Raw genomic sequence first — 14390 nt, forward strand, 5'->3', positions numbered from 1 at the left:
ACCGTAGGGGAGGCGCAGGACAACGGTCACGCCACTCCCACTGGGAAAATGGCGCCGGCACGAGCCGCGCCGACGACCACAAAGCCATCGACCCCAAAACAACGGGTCGATGAAGAGATGGAGGCTGCGACAACCAGCGACCAGCAGTCTCCAACTGAAGTGGCAGAGGACAACCACCTCCAGGCAGATGCCACTAGGTCCACGACCGGAGAGTCCGAATCCGACGATCCAGCGTCGGAGGCGTCCGAGGACGAGAAGGACGAAAACCGATCGTGCGACCTGACGAGCAGCGAAGAAACAGGAGAGGAACCGGAGTAAGAGATCGCCGGGGTTCCATCTCCTGTGAACGAGACCGCCGCTGAGGGCCAAGAAGATCCCAACGAAGAGGCCCAAATGGAGGGCTAGAAGATGGAACGCGCCCCTTGCAATGAACCGGGGCAAACGCCGGCCCAAAAGGACTGTTTGGAGAAGTCCGACTCGTGCAAGAAGAGACAGTCTCCAACTGAAGTGGCAGAGGACAACCACCTCCAGGCAGATGCCACTAGGTCCACGACCGGAGAGTCCGAATCCGACGATCCAGCGTCGGAGGCGTCCGAGGACGAGAAGGACGAAAACCGATCGTGCGACCTGACGAGCAGCGAAGAAACAGGAGAGGAACCGGAGTAAGAGATCGCCGGGGTTCCATCTCCTGTGAACGAGACCGCCGCTGAGGGCCAAGAAGATCCCAACGAAGAGGCCCAAATGGAGGGCTAGAAGATGGAACGCGCCCCTTGCAATGAACCGGGGCAGACGCCGGCCCAAAAGGACTGTTTGGAGAAGTCCGACTCGTGCAAGAAGAGACCGAGAAGCACGACCCCAACAACGCTCCAGCAACCTCTTAAAGCCACCAGAGAGGACGGCTACGAGTGCCCCTACTGTAAGACCAAGTCGGTCTTTCCGGACTCTCAAACTCCGGGAACCGACACAGCATGTACAGAGTGTGGTAGGGAATACTTCCTCGCCCGCATGTGCTGCAAGAAAGGACTCCACCTCTACCAAGGATGCTCAGCCAATGTCAGAATGGCAGGAGCCTGGATACGTTCGGGACATGCAACAGAAGGAAGCACTTGATGCCGTGCTGCAAGACGATCGTGGAGCAGCTGAAATTCGACTCGTCGGACTTCTGCATCCGCGTCTTCCAAGAGGTGCAAGGACTGGTGCGCGGCGGTCAACGTGATTCCTAGCGACCCCAACCGACCTAAGAGACTATTTTTATACACTACCTTGCACTGTCCCACTTTTTGTAATTATCACTTTTACCTTTGATGCCGCTCGCTGAGCTCCTTGCACGGATGACCAGACAAACTTTTATAAAATTATAACATTGTTTTTAATTGTCGCGGGCTATCAGTGGCGCCCCCTTGCGGACGTGAAAGCCCTTTGAAAGCCCTTTTCACCTTAATTCGCCCCTCAGTCCAAATTTTTCCCTAATTGCCTATAAAAGCGTTGCCGTCGACTCGAACTCGTCCTCGTCCTTTTTACCGCCTCTCTGTTACCGAACTATGACCAGCTTGGCTGTGTAAGTAGGCTTTAATTCGCCGGCTTCACATTATATTTTTTGTTGGGTAATCTGTTTTTTTCATAATATAAAACCATTCGGCTTAAAATCACCAATCCCCATCATCCACCTGGTCACCCATTGAAACATCTCTTTTTAGTCAATTATTTTTTCAGATTACCCCTCCCAAATTGTCATATAGTTTAACACCCCGTTTGCCAAGTTGGTCTTTTTCCCATCCCCTTCTGCCCTTCCGGTAATCCCATAACATTTTATTCTTAATTCGGCCCCATAAGTAGTGTTATCTTAAGACGAAGTCCCCAGAGGCCCGGTCCCCCCCCCCCTTCCTTCTTTGTCATGGACCGGGCCAGCCGCCCTATTACCACCAACATACAAGTATTTTATTTTTTCTTTCTTTTTATTAGTATTTATTTATATTGCCGCCCAACTGCCGTGTCGTGGCGCAGGGGGGTTCCCTCTGTCGGCCCAGTGGACGACCGTCTATAAAACAGGCACAGGCAGCAGGCACTTATCACCCTGTACCTCCGGGTACCGGAGGCTGGTTTTCAGCGCACTGTACGTGATGGCCAATTTTATTCATTGCATTTTATCCGCGTCGTGGTGTTTGCGTGGATGCATTAATAAAAGATGAATCCCTAGGACGGAAGCGATTCGTTTCCTCTATGTATTAATCGGATTTTTGAACACAGGGCACGGTGCTGGAGCTTGCTCCACCCTGCTCACGGATTGTCCTGGTATTGCAGTACCTTCAGGTTCGGCCCACATTCCACTCTGGTGGAATAATAACCAGTAAACAAACCAATAAATAAACAAACAAACAAACACATTCTCCGTATATATGCAAGGTTCATCCCGCGTTCCAATATGGAAGAGTAAAATTTGCCAAAGAAAACAGTCCCGAATAAACGTCTAAAAGCAAGGGGGTGCACCGCGATCTTCACCATGGCTTGCGCAAATATTTCGCAAAACGTAGTGAACAAACTCGCGCCTTGGACGCCTAGCGGCGAGACGCTTCGGCCGTTTTCGCGGCTTTTCGGCGGTCGTTTCGGATCTGAAAGTGGCAGGAAGACCTGTTTTCGACGATTTTAGGACGCAGACGGGCCGATGCTCGTCGTCCCCGCTACCAGGAGATCATGCTTGTCGGTAAAATGCGGTGCGAGACGGCTGAGAGATCGAACGGCCCTTCTCAGGTCCACTAAAAGAGATAACAGAGGTAACCGACTACGGCCCACATTCATAGACCATTAGACAGATCAAACAGAACCAAGCACACAGTACTTTGAGAAGTCAAAAGTTTACTCTAGTTAACAAGTTACGAAGTTAGAACAGCTACCTTTAGATCAAGGACAAAAAGATCCACAAAGGTGGGCGCGTCCTAGGCGGGAAGCTCGCGCTACATCCGGGTACCTGACTAGAGAGCCAATCAAACGGCTAGTCTCTGTCAGGTGGTCAGGGTGTGGCCGCTTGTTCTCAGTCTAAGTTTTAGGAAGCTGTTAACTCTGTAACAGGGTTTTCTCTCTGTAACAGGGTTTTCTAAGTGTTTTTTTTGTGTAGCTATTCTTAACCTTTTTTAATTTTGTTAAACTTAAGTACCTAATTAAAGTAAAAACTAGACCTATAAATCGTAAATCGCCCAGTCTCGCGACGTTCGAGCCTGGACTCATGGCCGAACCGGACACTTTGAGAACTAAGACTGCAGCCCGGGCTACAGAAACGGCTGCAATGAAACCCCTGTCGTACGCGGGGGCTGCGCAAAAGGGAGTCTACCAAGTAGACCAAAGGTAGACTCCAACAAGGGACTGGTAAGACCTTGCTGCATCAAGGCAACCCTTGTAGGAAAGGCTCCTTTCTCAATGGAGAAGGTATCGGATTTATTAAAAGACCTGAAATTCCAAACAAGAAAATTGGAGACTGTCACCAGGATTGGACAAGCGACAGTAGATATCACCTGCACGAGCGGATAACCGCCCTGGAGTTATTAGACCTGCTCCAGAGGAAAAACGGGGTACATGCCTTGCTGTACCACACGGCACAAACCTGGGTGAAGGTCGGTAGAATACCTTCACCGCTGGAGAACAGAACCAGGATATCATGGAGGTTCTCCAACAATTCGCCAAACCTCATTCTACGAAGATCGAATACCAATGATATAAAAATGGGGTAAAAACCGGTGTCCGAGCCTACCAGCTCAATACCACCGACCTACAGAGCCACCAGATCCCGAGCTACATCCGGGTGAAGGGCTGCCTGCTCTGGGTGAGCTCTACCCAGGGCAACCGAAGACCTGCAGAGGATGCGGGGAAATGGGGCACCTCTTTGGCCCAAAAGGTCGAGAGCCCCGGAAGGAGCTCTGCCGACGGTTGTCTCGGCAAAAAAGAAGACCGTAGGGGAGGCGCAGGACAACGGTCACGCCACTCCCACTGGGAAAATGTCGATGGAGAGATGGAGGCTGCGACAACCAGCGACCAGCAGTCTCCAACTGAAGTGGCATAGGACAACCACCTCCAGGCAGATGCCACTAGGTCCACGACCGGAGAGTCCGAATCCGACGATCCAGCGTCGGAGGCGTCCGAGGACGAGGAGGACGAAAACCGATCGTGCGACCTGACGAGCAGCGAAGAAACAGGAGAGGAACCGGAGGAAGAGATCGCCGGGGTTCCATCTCCTGTGAACGAGACCGCCGCTCAGGGCCAAGAAGATCCCAACGAAGAGGCCCAAATGGAGTGCCAGAAGATGGAACGCGCCCCTTGCAATGAACCGGGGCAGACGCCGGCCCAAAAGGACTGTTTGGAGAAGTCCGACTCGTGCAAGAAGAGACCGAGAAGCACGACCCCAACAACGCTCCAGCAACCTCTTAAAGCCACCAGAGAGGACGGCTACGAGTGCCCCTACTGTAAGACCAAGTCGGTCTTTCCGGACTCTCAAACTCCGGGAACCGACACAGCATGTACAGAGTGTGGTAGGGAATACTTCCTCGCCCGCATGTGCTGCAAGAAAGGACTCCACCTCTACCAAGGATGCTCAGCCAATGTCAGAATGGCAGGAGCCTGGATACGTTCGGGACATGCAACAGAAGGAAGCACTTGATGCCGTGCTGCAAGACGATCGTGGAGCAGCTGAAATTCGACTCGTCGGACTTCTGCACCTGCTCTGCCTGCGGCGCGTCTTCCAAGAGGTGCAAGGACTGGTGCGCGGCGGTCAACGTGATTCCTAGCGACCCCAACCGACCTAAGAGATGCGTGGGCATAAACTGTAACCGCGTCATCGTGAGATGTGCGTGCGGCGGATTCCATCGTCCAATAGCTAACAAGCCGTACACCTGCCAAGGATGCCGTACAATAGTGACGACCAAGGTCGAACGACGGGGATCATACCACTCCCACCTCACTCCCCGTCTGTTGGAAGCGAAAGAATCACTTGCCGCCAAGCACCTGTCTGAAGCGGAAGCAAGACCAAGACGAAGATCACACACACAAACCATGACGAACACAACACAAACACCCAAGCACACGCCGATTAAAATAATGACTCTTAACGTTTGCGGATTAAACGATAAAACGGGCAGAAATACGCTTTTCGCCTTAATCGAACAGCTAAAAATAGACATAGCATGCCTACAAGAGACATACTCGACACCACAAACTGAACACGCCTTTAAACAAGAGTGGTTAACCCTAACTGGTGCCACTTCGCTCTGGAATTCCGGGTAAAGTAACTCACGAGGTCGCAATCCTCTTTAGCAAACGGATTCGGGTTATAATAAATAACACGCAGATGGACGAAAACGGTAGAATAATCGCAGCGGACTTTAAGTTGAACAGTTTAAAAGTTCACGTAGTTAATATCTACGCACCATGTTCGAGCGAAGGAAAAGCGCAAACGCTCTTCTATAACGACACACACCCATACGTCTCGAGTAAATGCGAAACGATAATAGCAGGAGACTTTAAAACGGTCGGAAATGTCGAACTGGATAGACACCCCCCGAAATATAGGAAACACGACGAATCCGAATCCCTAAAAAGCATTGTCGCAATCTTCGACCTAAAAGACGATTTTAGAACCCTACATCCTCGCTTAAGACAATACACTCGGCGACAAGCGGGAACTCAATCGAAAATAGATCACGTCTACCTCACGCCCCGGGGCGAACCGACGGAAGTAATAACGAAACCGTGGGCGTGGTCTGACCACGACGCAGTGCAACAGTGAAACGCAAATAAGACTCTAGACATATTTAACATCACGTTTGGACACGGAAATATCACACGCATAAACTGGATTAGAAAGCAAAAGCTAAAATAACCGAGAAACTAAAGCAACTGTCAAAAGAAAAAACAACACTAACTGGAAAATCGATCCTACTAAAAGCGACAATCATGCCACGAATCACCGCGGTAGCAAAAACGTTTTTAATACCGCCAGCGATCAGACGGGAAATAAACAAACGGATTCTTAGCTACGCAATGATTGGAACACCAGCACGACTCACGATAGAACAGATCGCCAAAAAAGACCTAGATGGTGGAATGGACATAACAGATATAGGCACGATGGCAGAAATGCTATTCACATATGCGCTACGGCAATATGCGAGAAGTAGAATAGCGGACGACCCCCTACCTACATATCTAAAGGGAATCGAATATAACATCGGTAAAACGCTTAGCGCCCGATTGAAAACACCAATGCACAACGACGTACCACACCGTACAATAGCAATAGTCTACTACAAAGACACGCTACAAAGACACGCTGCTAGATAAATATTAATTAAAAGCAGAAGACTATGTAAAACCCACCAAGCACCACTACGACGTGTGTGTGCGCGAACGAGCAGGAGCCACCGTCCATCCCACACTCCCACTCCCGCACGGCACCGTGTGGGCAAATAGCTTAAACAAAATATTACCCAACCATATCATCGAGTTTAACTATAAACTAATATGGAACCACCTAGCATTGGGTTCAAACCAGGGCCGTAACTACCGCAGGCGCAATAGCAATTTTGTGACTATTTTTGTGAATTACTCCAGTATTCAAGAGTAAATTAAAAACTAAAGTGGAGTACAGGAGTAGTTAAAATGTGATTTACTCCCCAAACGATTTTGTGAATATTTTTCTTCATTTCGTTTGTAGCTTTGTATGATGACGAAATAATGCTATGTTTCTAAGAATGCTTGTTTTCTCTTCGTTATTTCTTGAATGATATTCAGCATTTGTAGGCCTACCGTTAGTTACATTTTGCTGGTTAGCAGCAGCTGTTCTTTACAACTCGTTGTCTAAATTTTTTAGGTTTTGAGTAACAATATCATAAAAAATATCATAAAACTCTAGTTAACAACAATTTAGTAGGCTATGAAAAGAACTTATCAAAGCGGAGCACAAAAGAGACAAGCTAAAAGGAGAAAAATAGCTGAGGCAGCCAGTAACTCTCAGCGCTTGAGCTCGTGGCTAATTCAACCAGAAACATCCGAGCATAGAGATAGTTTAGCAACAGCCGAGCAAGTAACTTTGGTGAGTTTTGTTAGTGACGATGAAAATTGTATTACGCAAAATCTGGATCATTCTGTTCAAGAAAGTTGCAGTAATGCCGGTGAAACTTTAGTGGGTCTTAATAATGAAGAGGATAAGGAAGACGTCAGCAGTCGTGAGACTGAATCTACTCCCCTACTTGTTGACGTTAACAGTTTCAATACTGATACCAGTAAAGAAAATTTCGATGGATTAGATGCAAGCACAAATGATGACTTTCCTGCCATTATCTCAAACCCAGAGATCAAGAAAACAATTATTGCAGCAGGTCCCAAACAACCTAAAGGACCTTTCCCTAAAGATCCTCTCCAAAACGGTCGTTCGTTTTCAACAAAATATTACTATTATGTAACACAATCAGGCCTAAAACTACGAAGATATTGGTTATGTTATTCACCGAACATGGACCGCGTTTACTGCCAACCCTGCTGGTTATTTTCACATGAAACTTTCTCACTTCAAAACCCATGGGGCACAGCAGGTTTAAACGACTGGAGGCATTTATCGCAGCGAATTCGAAGTCATGAAAGCTCCGCACAGCATGCGGAAGCGTGTGTCGTATATGACCAATGGAGAAACAGTAAGACAATAGAGGAAGCGTTGCACGGATCTTTACAAGAGAAAACAAACTTTTGGCAAAAGGTTTTGGAAAGACTATTAAATATTACGCTGATGTTGGCGATGTGTAACTTACCGTTTCGCGGATCAAGTGAAGATTTTTCGAAGGATAGAAAGGGCAATTTTCTCTCAATCATTCAGCTTCTTGCCAAATATGACACTGTTTTAGACAAACTTTTACAACTACCTAAAGGTTCTCCAAAATATCTTAGTCCTTCGATACAAAATGAACTAATATCATTACTGGCTGAAGAAGTTCTCCGTGATATAAAAAGTGAACTCCAAAGCGCTCCTTTTTCTGCCATTATACTTGATACGACCCAAGATGTCAGCAAAAAAGACCAGTTAAGTGAGGTATTTCGTTATGTCAAAATCGTTTACCATGATGATGGAACGCCATCAGAACTGAAAGTTGTTGAAGCGTTTAACTCATTTACCGAAGTTGAGGATTCATCTGCAATCGGATTACACAAACTAATAACGGATTCCATTCAGCAGAAACGGCTTGACATAAAAAAATGCCGCGGACAAGGATATGATGGTGCTGCAGTGATGAGCGGGAAGTACTCCGGCTTGCAAAAGAGGATCCAAGATGTGGCTCCTACTACGTGCATTGTGCTTCGCATAATTTAAATCTGGTGTTAAAAGATGCCATGGAAGCTGTGACCGAGACCCGTAAATTTTACGACACCATTGAGTCAGTCTATAGTTTTTTCGGGCATAGCATTGTGCGGTGGCAAAAGCTACAGAATGTACAAGAATGTTCTTCACCAAACTACATTGAAAACGTTAAATCCAACTCGTTGGTCCGGTCGATATGATGCTGTCTTCTATGCTTTGAAGGAAAGATTTTTTGACGTTATGAAATGTTTGACGCATATAATACTTACCAGCACAAAGCCAAAAGAAAGAGATGAAGCTATGACAATAAAAAAACAGATGGAAAACTTTGACTTTGTGTTTATGCTCGTTGTTCAGTGCAAGGTTTCGCAGATCGTCAACATTCCTTCGAAAGCTATGCAGTGTAAAACAATTGACTTAATTTCTGCCCATAAACTTTTGCAAACTGCTGCTCATGACATCGCTCAGCTCAGAAGGAGTTTTGACGCAGTAATAAAAGAAGCTTCCAGTATTGCTTCTCAATGGGGTTTGCCAAGACAGTTTTTAAACAAGAGGGCAAAGAAAACAAAAACCTACTTCGATGAAATTTCCGAAAGAATAACGTTAAGCGATCCTAAGAAGCGATTTCGGGTAACTGTGTTTCATCCAATGATGGACAAACTTTCTTGCCAACTTATTAATCGCTTTGAAGGAATGAAATCAGTGGTGACGACATATCAAGTTTTGATCCAATGATGGACAAACTTTCTTGCCAACTTATTAATCGCTTTGAAGGAATGAAATCAGTGGTGACGACATATCAAGTTTTGGAACCAAGTTTTCTTTCAAGTGCTTCTCATTTGGAAATTGAGGTTGAGGCAAAAAAATTTGCTGATAACGTCTCTCCTTTGTTTCCAAGCCAAATTCTTTCCTTCAAAACGTCGTTTAAAGAAAAGATTGAACATTTAAAATCTGCCAAAGAAATGGCTTCTTTTTTGATTGTAGAAAATGCATCACTTGCAACATCTTATCCTGACGTTTGCACGGCATACATGATGTATCTGACAGTACCTGTTACAGTTGCTACGGCAGAGAGGTCTTTTTTCTAAACTTAAACTGATCAAAAACTTTCTTCGAAGCTCCATGTCCCAAGAGAGACTTAGCGGTTTGTCTCTGCTATCGATAGAAAATGAACGAGCTAAAAATTTAGATTTTAGAAAAGTCATCCAGCAATTTGCTAGTGTAAAAGCAAGACGGAAAAACTTCTAGTCTCCAACCACGCACCAGTCAATTACTAAATTTGCAGTCCGTAACGTGTTTTGTTAATTTATATTTCGTATTGTATTTGTTTGATACTTGCTTCATATGCTATCGGCAAGGATGGCAGTACAGTACGGTTAAAAGACTCAATTGAAATGTTTTTCTGTAAGTTAAAAGTTAAAGTTTCTGTTTTATTTGCCAAGTTACCTCAGTGGTGTAATTATTATAAGTGAAAGTGGGTATTGTTCGCCTTGCCCTTCACATGAAAATAACGTTTTATGTCTTTTGAGGTGATCATAATTGCCATGGCACTTTGATTTTTTTTTGAACTAAAAAATATGCACTGCAAATCTCCCTTTTGCTGAAAACCATTGTTTTATGCTCACAAAACAGCTTGTCTCAGACTCCCAGTAAATTGCACATAGGCTACTCGTCATACTTTTCTTGTGCTGACAGAGAACAGTTGAAATCTATAAACAGAAAAAATTGGGGGGCCCCACAATGGACGCTTGCACCGGGGCCCCGACGGACGAAGTGACGGCACTGGTTCAAACAGTGGCGTATCCTCGACGATCAGACAAACACGTGACTGCCCGCTTTGTAAATCGGAACTAGAAACGGTAGAACACCTTTTCGCTTGATGCAAGGAAAAAAAATGGCGTGGGCCTTTTGCATTTGTAACGATACAACGCCTCACCACGATCACGCTGCTAAACACGCACCCAAGACTATGCATATATCTCGACACGGACATGCCCAACCTAAGAGATAGACCAAAACGAGAAACACTCGCCATAACATTTCTGTTATCGCACTTACGCTATAACATCTGGCTAGAACGGAATGCGGCGAAATTCGAACAGAAAACGCTCGACATACACACACTCATTAACAAGACAAAAGCACAGCTTTATTTCAGACACAGAGTGGAAGCTCAACGAAGGAGACAACAGTACAAAGACGCCATTGACAGCCTACTGGAAGCCATCACCTAGGAAGGGGAAGCAGCGACATCTGACGGCCAAGAATCGAGCTCTACTAGACCGAATGAACATCAAACCAGATCCTGAAAGCTAGCGGCCAAATAATTATTCATATGTCATATGTACCCCTATGCAGTAGTACCTTTGATCTCTCACCTTTTCGCTCGTGCGCTCTCTTCCACAGAGTAACAGCGGAGGTTTACATAGTAGGATCTGAAGGGTGTATCACTGCGCTCCAAGATCCTTTGAGGAGGGTCAGCCTCCTTCCTAGAAACCGGAACCTCAGCTCTGGGCCGAGGAACCGGACCCACAGTGACCCACGTTTTTTGTCACCCCAAAAATACCCTAACCAACAACTAACCGAGCCTCGTGCTCTCTTTTTCATCCCCATATCTAAACATCATTCTGATTAATGATTTTCTTATAAAAAGTTAACTGTTAATTCCAACTACGGTTGGCTTGCCGCGAAATTGTATTCCTGAACTTACAATTCGGACCTTATTTTTCCACTTAAACCCATTATGTCATCGTGTTATTAAAATCTCGCACGGAATACATGGTAACCGACCACGAAGAGAGATGCTGCTGCTGCCAAGAAGGACGAGGCCGGCTCTTCGAACGGTCTTTTTCAGGACCACCGCAGAGATGAGGGTAGGCGTACGCGTGGCTGTTTGGGTGTTAACAATACGTGTCCGTTGACACCTCGCACGTCCAAATTGGGTCACCAGAGGCAGAGATAGGCTTTTATCCACGCATCCGATAACCCGCGCAAGAGAATGACGTCAATTTTCTAATAAAAATCGCTTGTTTGTTTATTATATTTTTCATTTTTTACCGTCTGGAACCGGCCTCTCTCAGTAAATGGAACACAATGGGGCGATTCGACCGATCAAGGTTTTCGCTAGGTGGTGATAAGAGGTCAGTACTTCATCAAGACACAAATCATTGCACTGCGTATGTTTCTGGGCAACTTTTGCAAAACAAAGATGCCGCAACGCTCTTCAGTGCCTAAATGTGGAATGCGAACCGGTGGACATACATTTCCATCTGATGCACGGCTTCTAAAGCAATGGGTTATTGCTATAAGAAGGAATGCCTGCAAATCAACCGGAAAACATTGGTTCCCTTCTGAACATGATGTTGTTTGCAAGAAACATTTTCAGCAAGAAGATTATATTACAAGGATATGGTAAGTTCACTTCGACAGTTAGAGACAAATATATATTAGTATCTAGGTTAAGGTATGGACTGGAGTGCCTAGTTTCGCAACCATGCACATGAAAGAGTGTATATAAATATACTGTTGGACTGGAGTGCCTAGTTTCGCAACCATGCACATGAAAGAGTGTATATAAATATACTGTAAGATACATGCAGTCTTTCTTAGTACTGTAAATAGGCCTATAGGCCCACCGTAATTTACCCAGACCATCAGTCCCAGTTTTAGTTCTTGTGTCTGTTGGATCCAACAGTGTTCAGTTTATATACTGCTACCAGCATACAAATGTACAATAGCCAAATTATGATAAATTAATGTTTTAGATTCACAGAAGTGTAATTTAAAACCTGGTGCGATTCCGAGCAAGTTTGATTTTAAAACGGATAAAACACTACACTCGAGCATTTCAGTCGCAACAACCTCAAAAACAAGATCTGGTCAAGAATTCTCCACTGAAGCTACACCATAGCCAAATTATGATAAATTAATGTTTTAGATTCACAGAAGTGTAATTTAAAACCTGGTGCGATTCCGAGCAAGTTTGATTTTAAAACGGATAAAACACTACACTCGAGCATTTCAGTCGCAACAACCTCAAAAACAAGATCTGGTCAAGAATTCTCCACTGAAGCTACACCCATTATAGAAGAAGACGACTTGGTACAAGAAGAGGTGGTTACACATCATATGGTTGATTGCGAGAAGTTTGATACTGCTGTACAGTGCGATATTCAATTCAACAAGCCTACTTTCTTTAGTTTAATCGACATTAAACATGATAGCAGAGCTGTGCACTACTACACCGGATTCAACGATTATTCCCATTTCAAATTGTTTTTTAAATGTCTGGGCAGAGCCGCTAGCAATCTCGTTTACCATTGTGCTTCGTTAGATTCTGAGGAAGAGCTATTTTTGACTGTTGTGAAGCTGCGACAAGCTGAAGATAACCGAGAAATCAGCATTTTGTTCAAAATTTGTGAAAGTTGAGTTTCTACAATTGTTAACACCCGGATTAATTTTCTTTATTTTCAATTACGTGAACTTAATATATGGCCCTCCAAAAAAGCAATTCAACAACATATACCAACTCAATTCAAAAAAGATTTTGCGTCTACTCGTATAATATTGGATGCAACTGAAATTGCTATTGACAAACCAAGTAATGTTGATGCACAAAGTATAACGTTTTCCAGCTACAAAAACAAGAACACGCTGAAGGTTATGGTTGGCATTTCACCGAAAGGACTTGTTACTTATGTTAGTGACGCATATGGGGTTCCGCGAGTGACAGACAAATTATGGAAAAATCAGATTTGTATTTAAATGGAAAATATCTGTTTAACTGTGGTGACATCATCATGGCTGATCGTGGCATCTTTGTCCAAGATTTATTTTCTAGTTTGGATGTAAATGTGAACACACCCACAATGCTAAAAGGTAAACATCAACTGAAAGCTGTTGATGTCGTTAAAGATTGAAAGAGTCACTGGTCTCGCAAAAACCTACAAAATATTAAAGCAGCCCTTCAACACCATTGAGAGGAAGAATTGTTTTTGTTTGTTTTATGCTTACAAATTTCAGAATTGGTATAGTTGAAAAATGTCTGTAACTGTTGTTGTAAATACGATTGCTTATATTGTTTTTATTACAATTCGAATTCACAAATTTTTGTACGCAAGAAAGGTCTCCAAACATTTATATAAAAATCCTCCAAGTCAGACAACATTTGGGAAAAAATCTACGTTAAAATCAATCTTTTCAAAACAAATACTAGCAAAATTCCATATTACAAAATACCAGTAATGCTTCTTACATATACCAAGCTGGCCTTGGATTTGACTGTAATATTTATGGCTTCTCTTTTAAGTAAAACCTGCCATTCACTTCTTCTAAATACGGGAAATTCGGACCAGGTTGTATTGGCTCATCTCTCCCTGTATATGGGCACTTAATTTCCATGATGGCTGTAGTTCCTATAATAGCATCAGGAGTGGCTGCAAGAAATGGTTTATGCAGACCACAACTCTCAACTTCTATTTTCATTCGTTCTGCGAATTTTCCTTGCAATTTCTTCATACTGCTTCCCATGCAATATTGCTCTTGAGTCAATGTGTTCAGTCGAAAACATTGACTCACAAAACTTCCCCATATCTCTCCTGTCAGTCGCATGTCTAAAGTTTGAAGGTAAAGATACTGAATTGCAAAATACAAGACATATTTAACCTACTTTGAGGCAGTCAGACGAAAGCGTCGTTCCGCAAACCAAAGCTTACACTGTGATTGAGTTCTTGTCAATCTTTCAATTTCTCTGCATTGTTCAGTGGTGACCTAAATATAATTCGTAAGTACTAAGTTAAAGTTGTTGATTTTGATGACACTGAGCTTGCACCTAAACTGACCTTCAAATAATTATCGACTCAGTATTCAACATAAGGGTTGCTTAAGTAGTCATGATCATCAACGGCAGCGTACAAATCAGCAGCTTCATATAAGTAGCGCATAGAGTAAACTGACAGTATGAAATAATGTTGTTTCTGACCATGTCGTTGTAACCTGGCACATTGCGATCAGGTTTCTTTCGGGGATCATCAAGACAAGGAGTAAAGTTTCGTAGAAT

At 44.3% G+C, this 14390-nt stretch overlaps 1 protein-coding gene, 1 non-coding gene and 3 pseudogenes across 2 annotated transcripts; 4 read left to right on the top strand and 1 right to left on the bottom strand.

Moving 5' to 3' along the window:
• Positions 1–2128: 2128 nt before the first annotated feature.
• LOC149724089 (U2 spliceosomal RNA) lies at positions 2129–2326 on the top strand. Its single transcript, XR_016386867.1, has one exon. It is a non-coding gene; the product is annotated as a U2 spliceosomal RNA (small nuclear RNA).
• A 310-nt stretch (positions 2327–2636) lies between these two features.
• On the top strand, positions 2637–5268 carry LOC149724090 (uncharacterized; annotated as a pseudogene).
• Positions 5269–8461: 3193 nt separating this feature from the next.
• LOC149724091 (uncharacterized) lies at positions 8462–9067 on the top strand. The gene has a single exon (XM_089893337.1). The coding sequence runs from the start codon at positions 8462–8464 to the stop codon at positions 9065–9067; it is 606 nt and encodes a 201-aa protein (XP_089749463.1).
• Positions 9068–11646: 2579 nt separating this feature from the next.
• On the top strand, positions 11647–13382 carry LOC149724092 (uncharacterized; annotated as a pseudogene).
• Positions 13383–13395: 13 nt separating this feature from the next.
• On the bottom strand, positions 13396–14390 carry LOC149724093 (uncharacterized; annotated as a pseudogene).

This window comes from Ciona robusta, unplaced genomic scaffold (assembly GCF_009617815.1).
Source record: "Ciona robusta unplaced genomic scaffold, ASM961781v2 AP042741.1".
In the NCBI taxonomy this organism is placed as follows: domain Eukaryota; kingdom Metazoa; phylum Chordata; class Ascidiacea; order Phlebobranchia; family Cionidae; genus Ciona; species Ciona robusta.

Bases quoted from the DNA above. Each gene is read 5' to 3' on its own strand.
- LOC149724091 (XM_089893337.1), top strand. From the start codon at position 8,462: ATGTACAAGAATGTTCTTCACCAAACTACATTGAAAACGTTAAATCCA.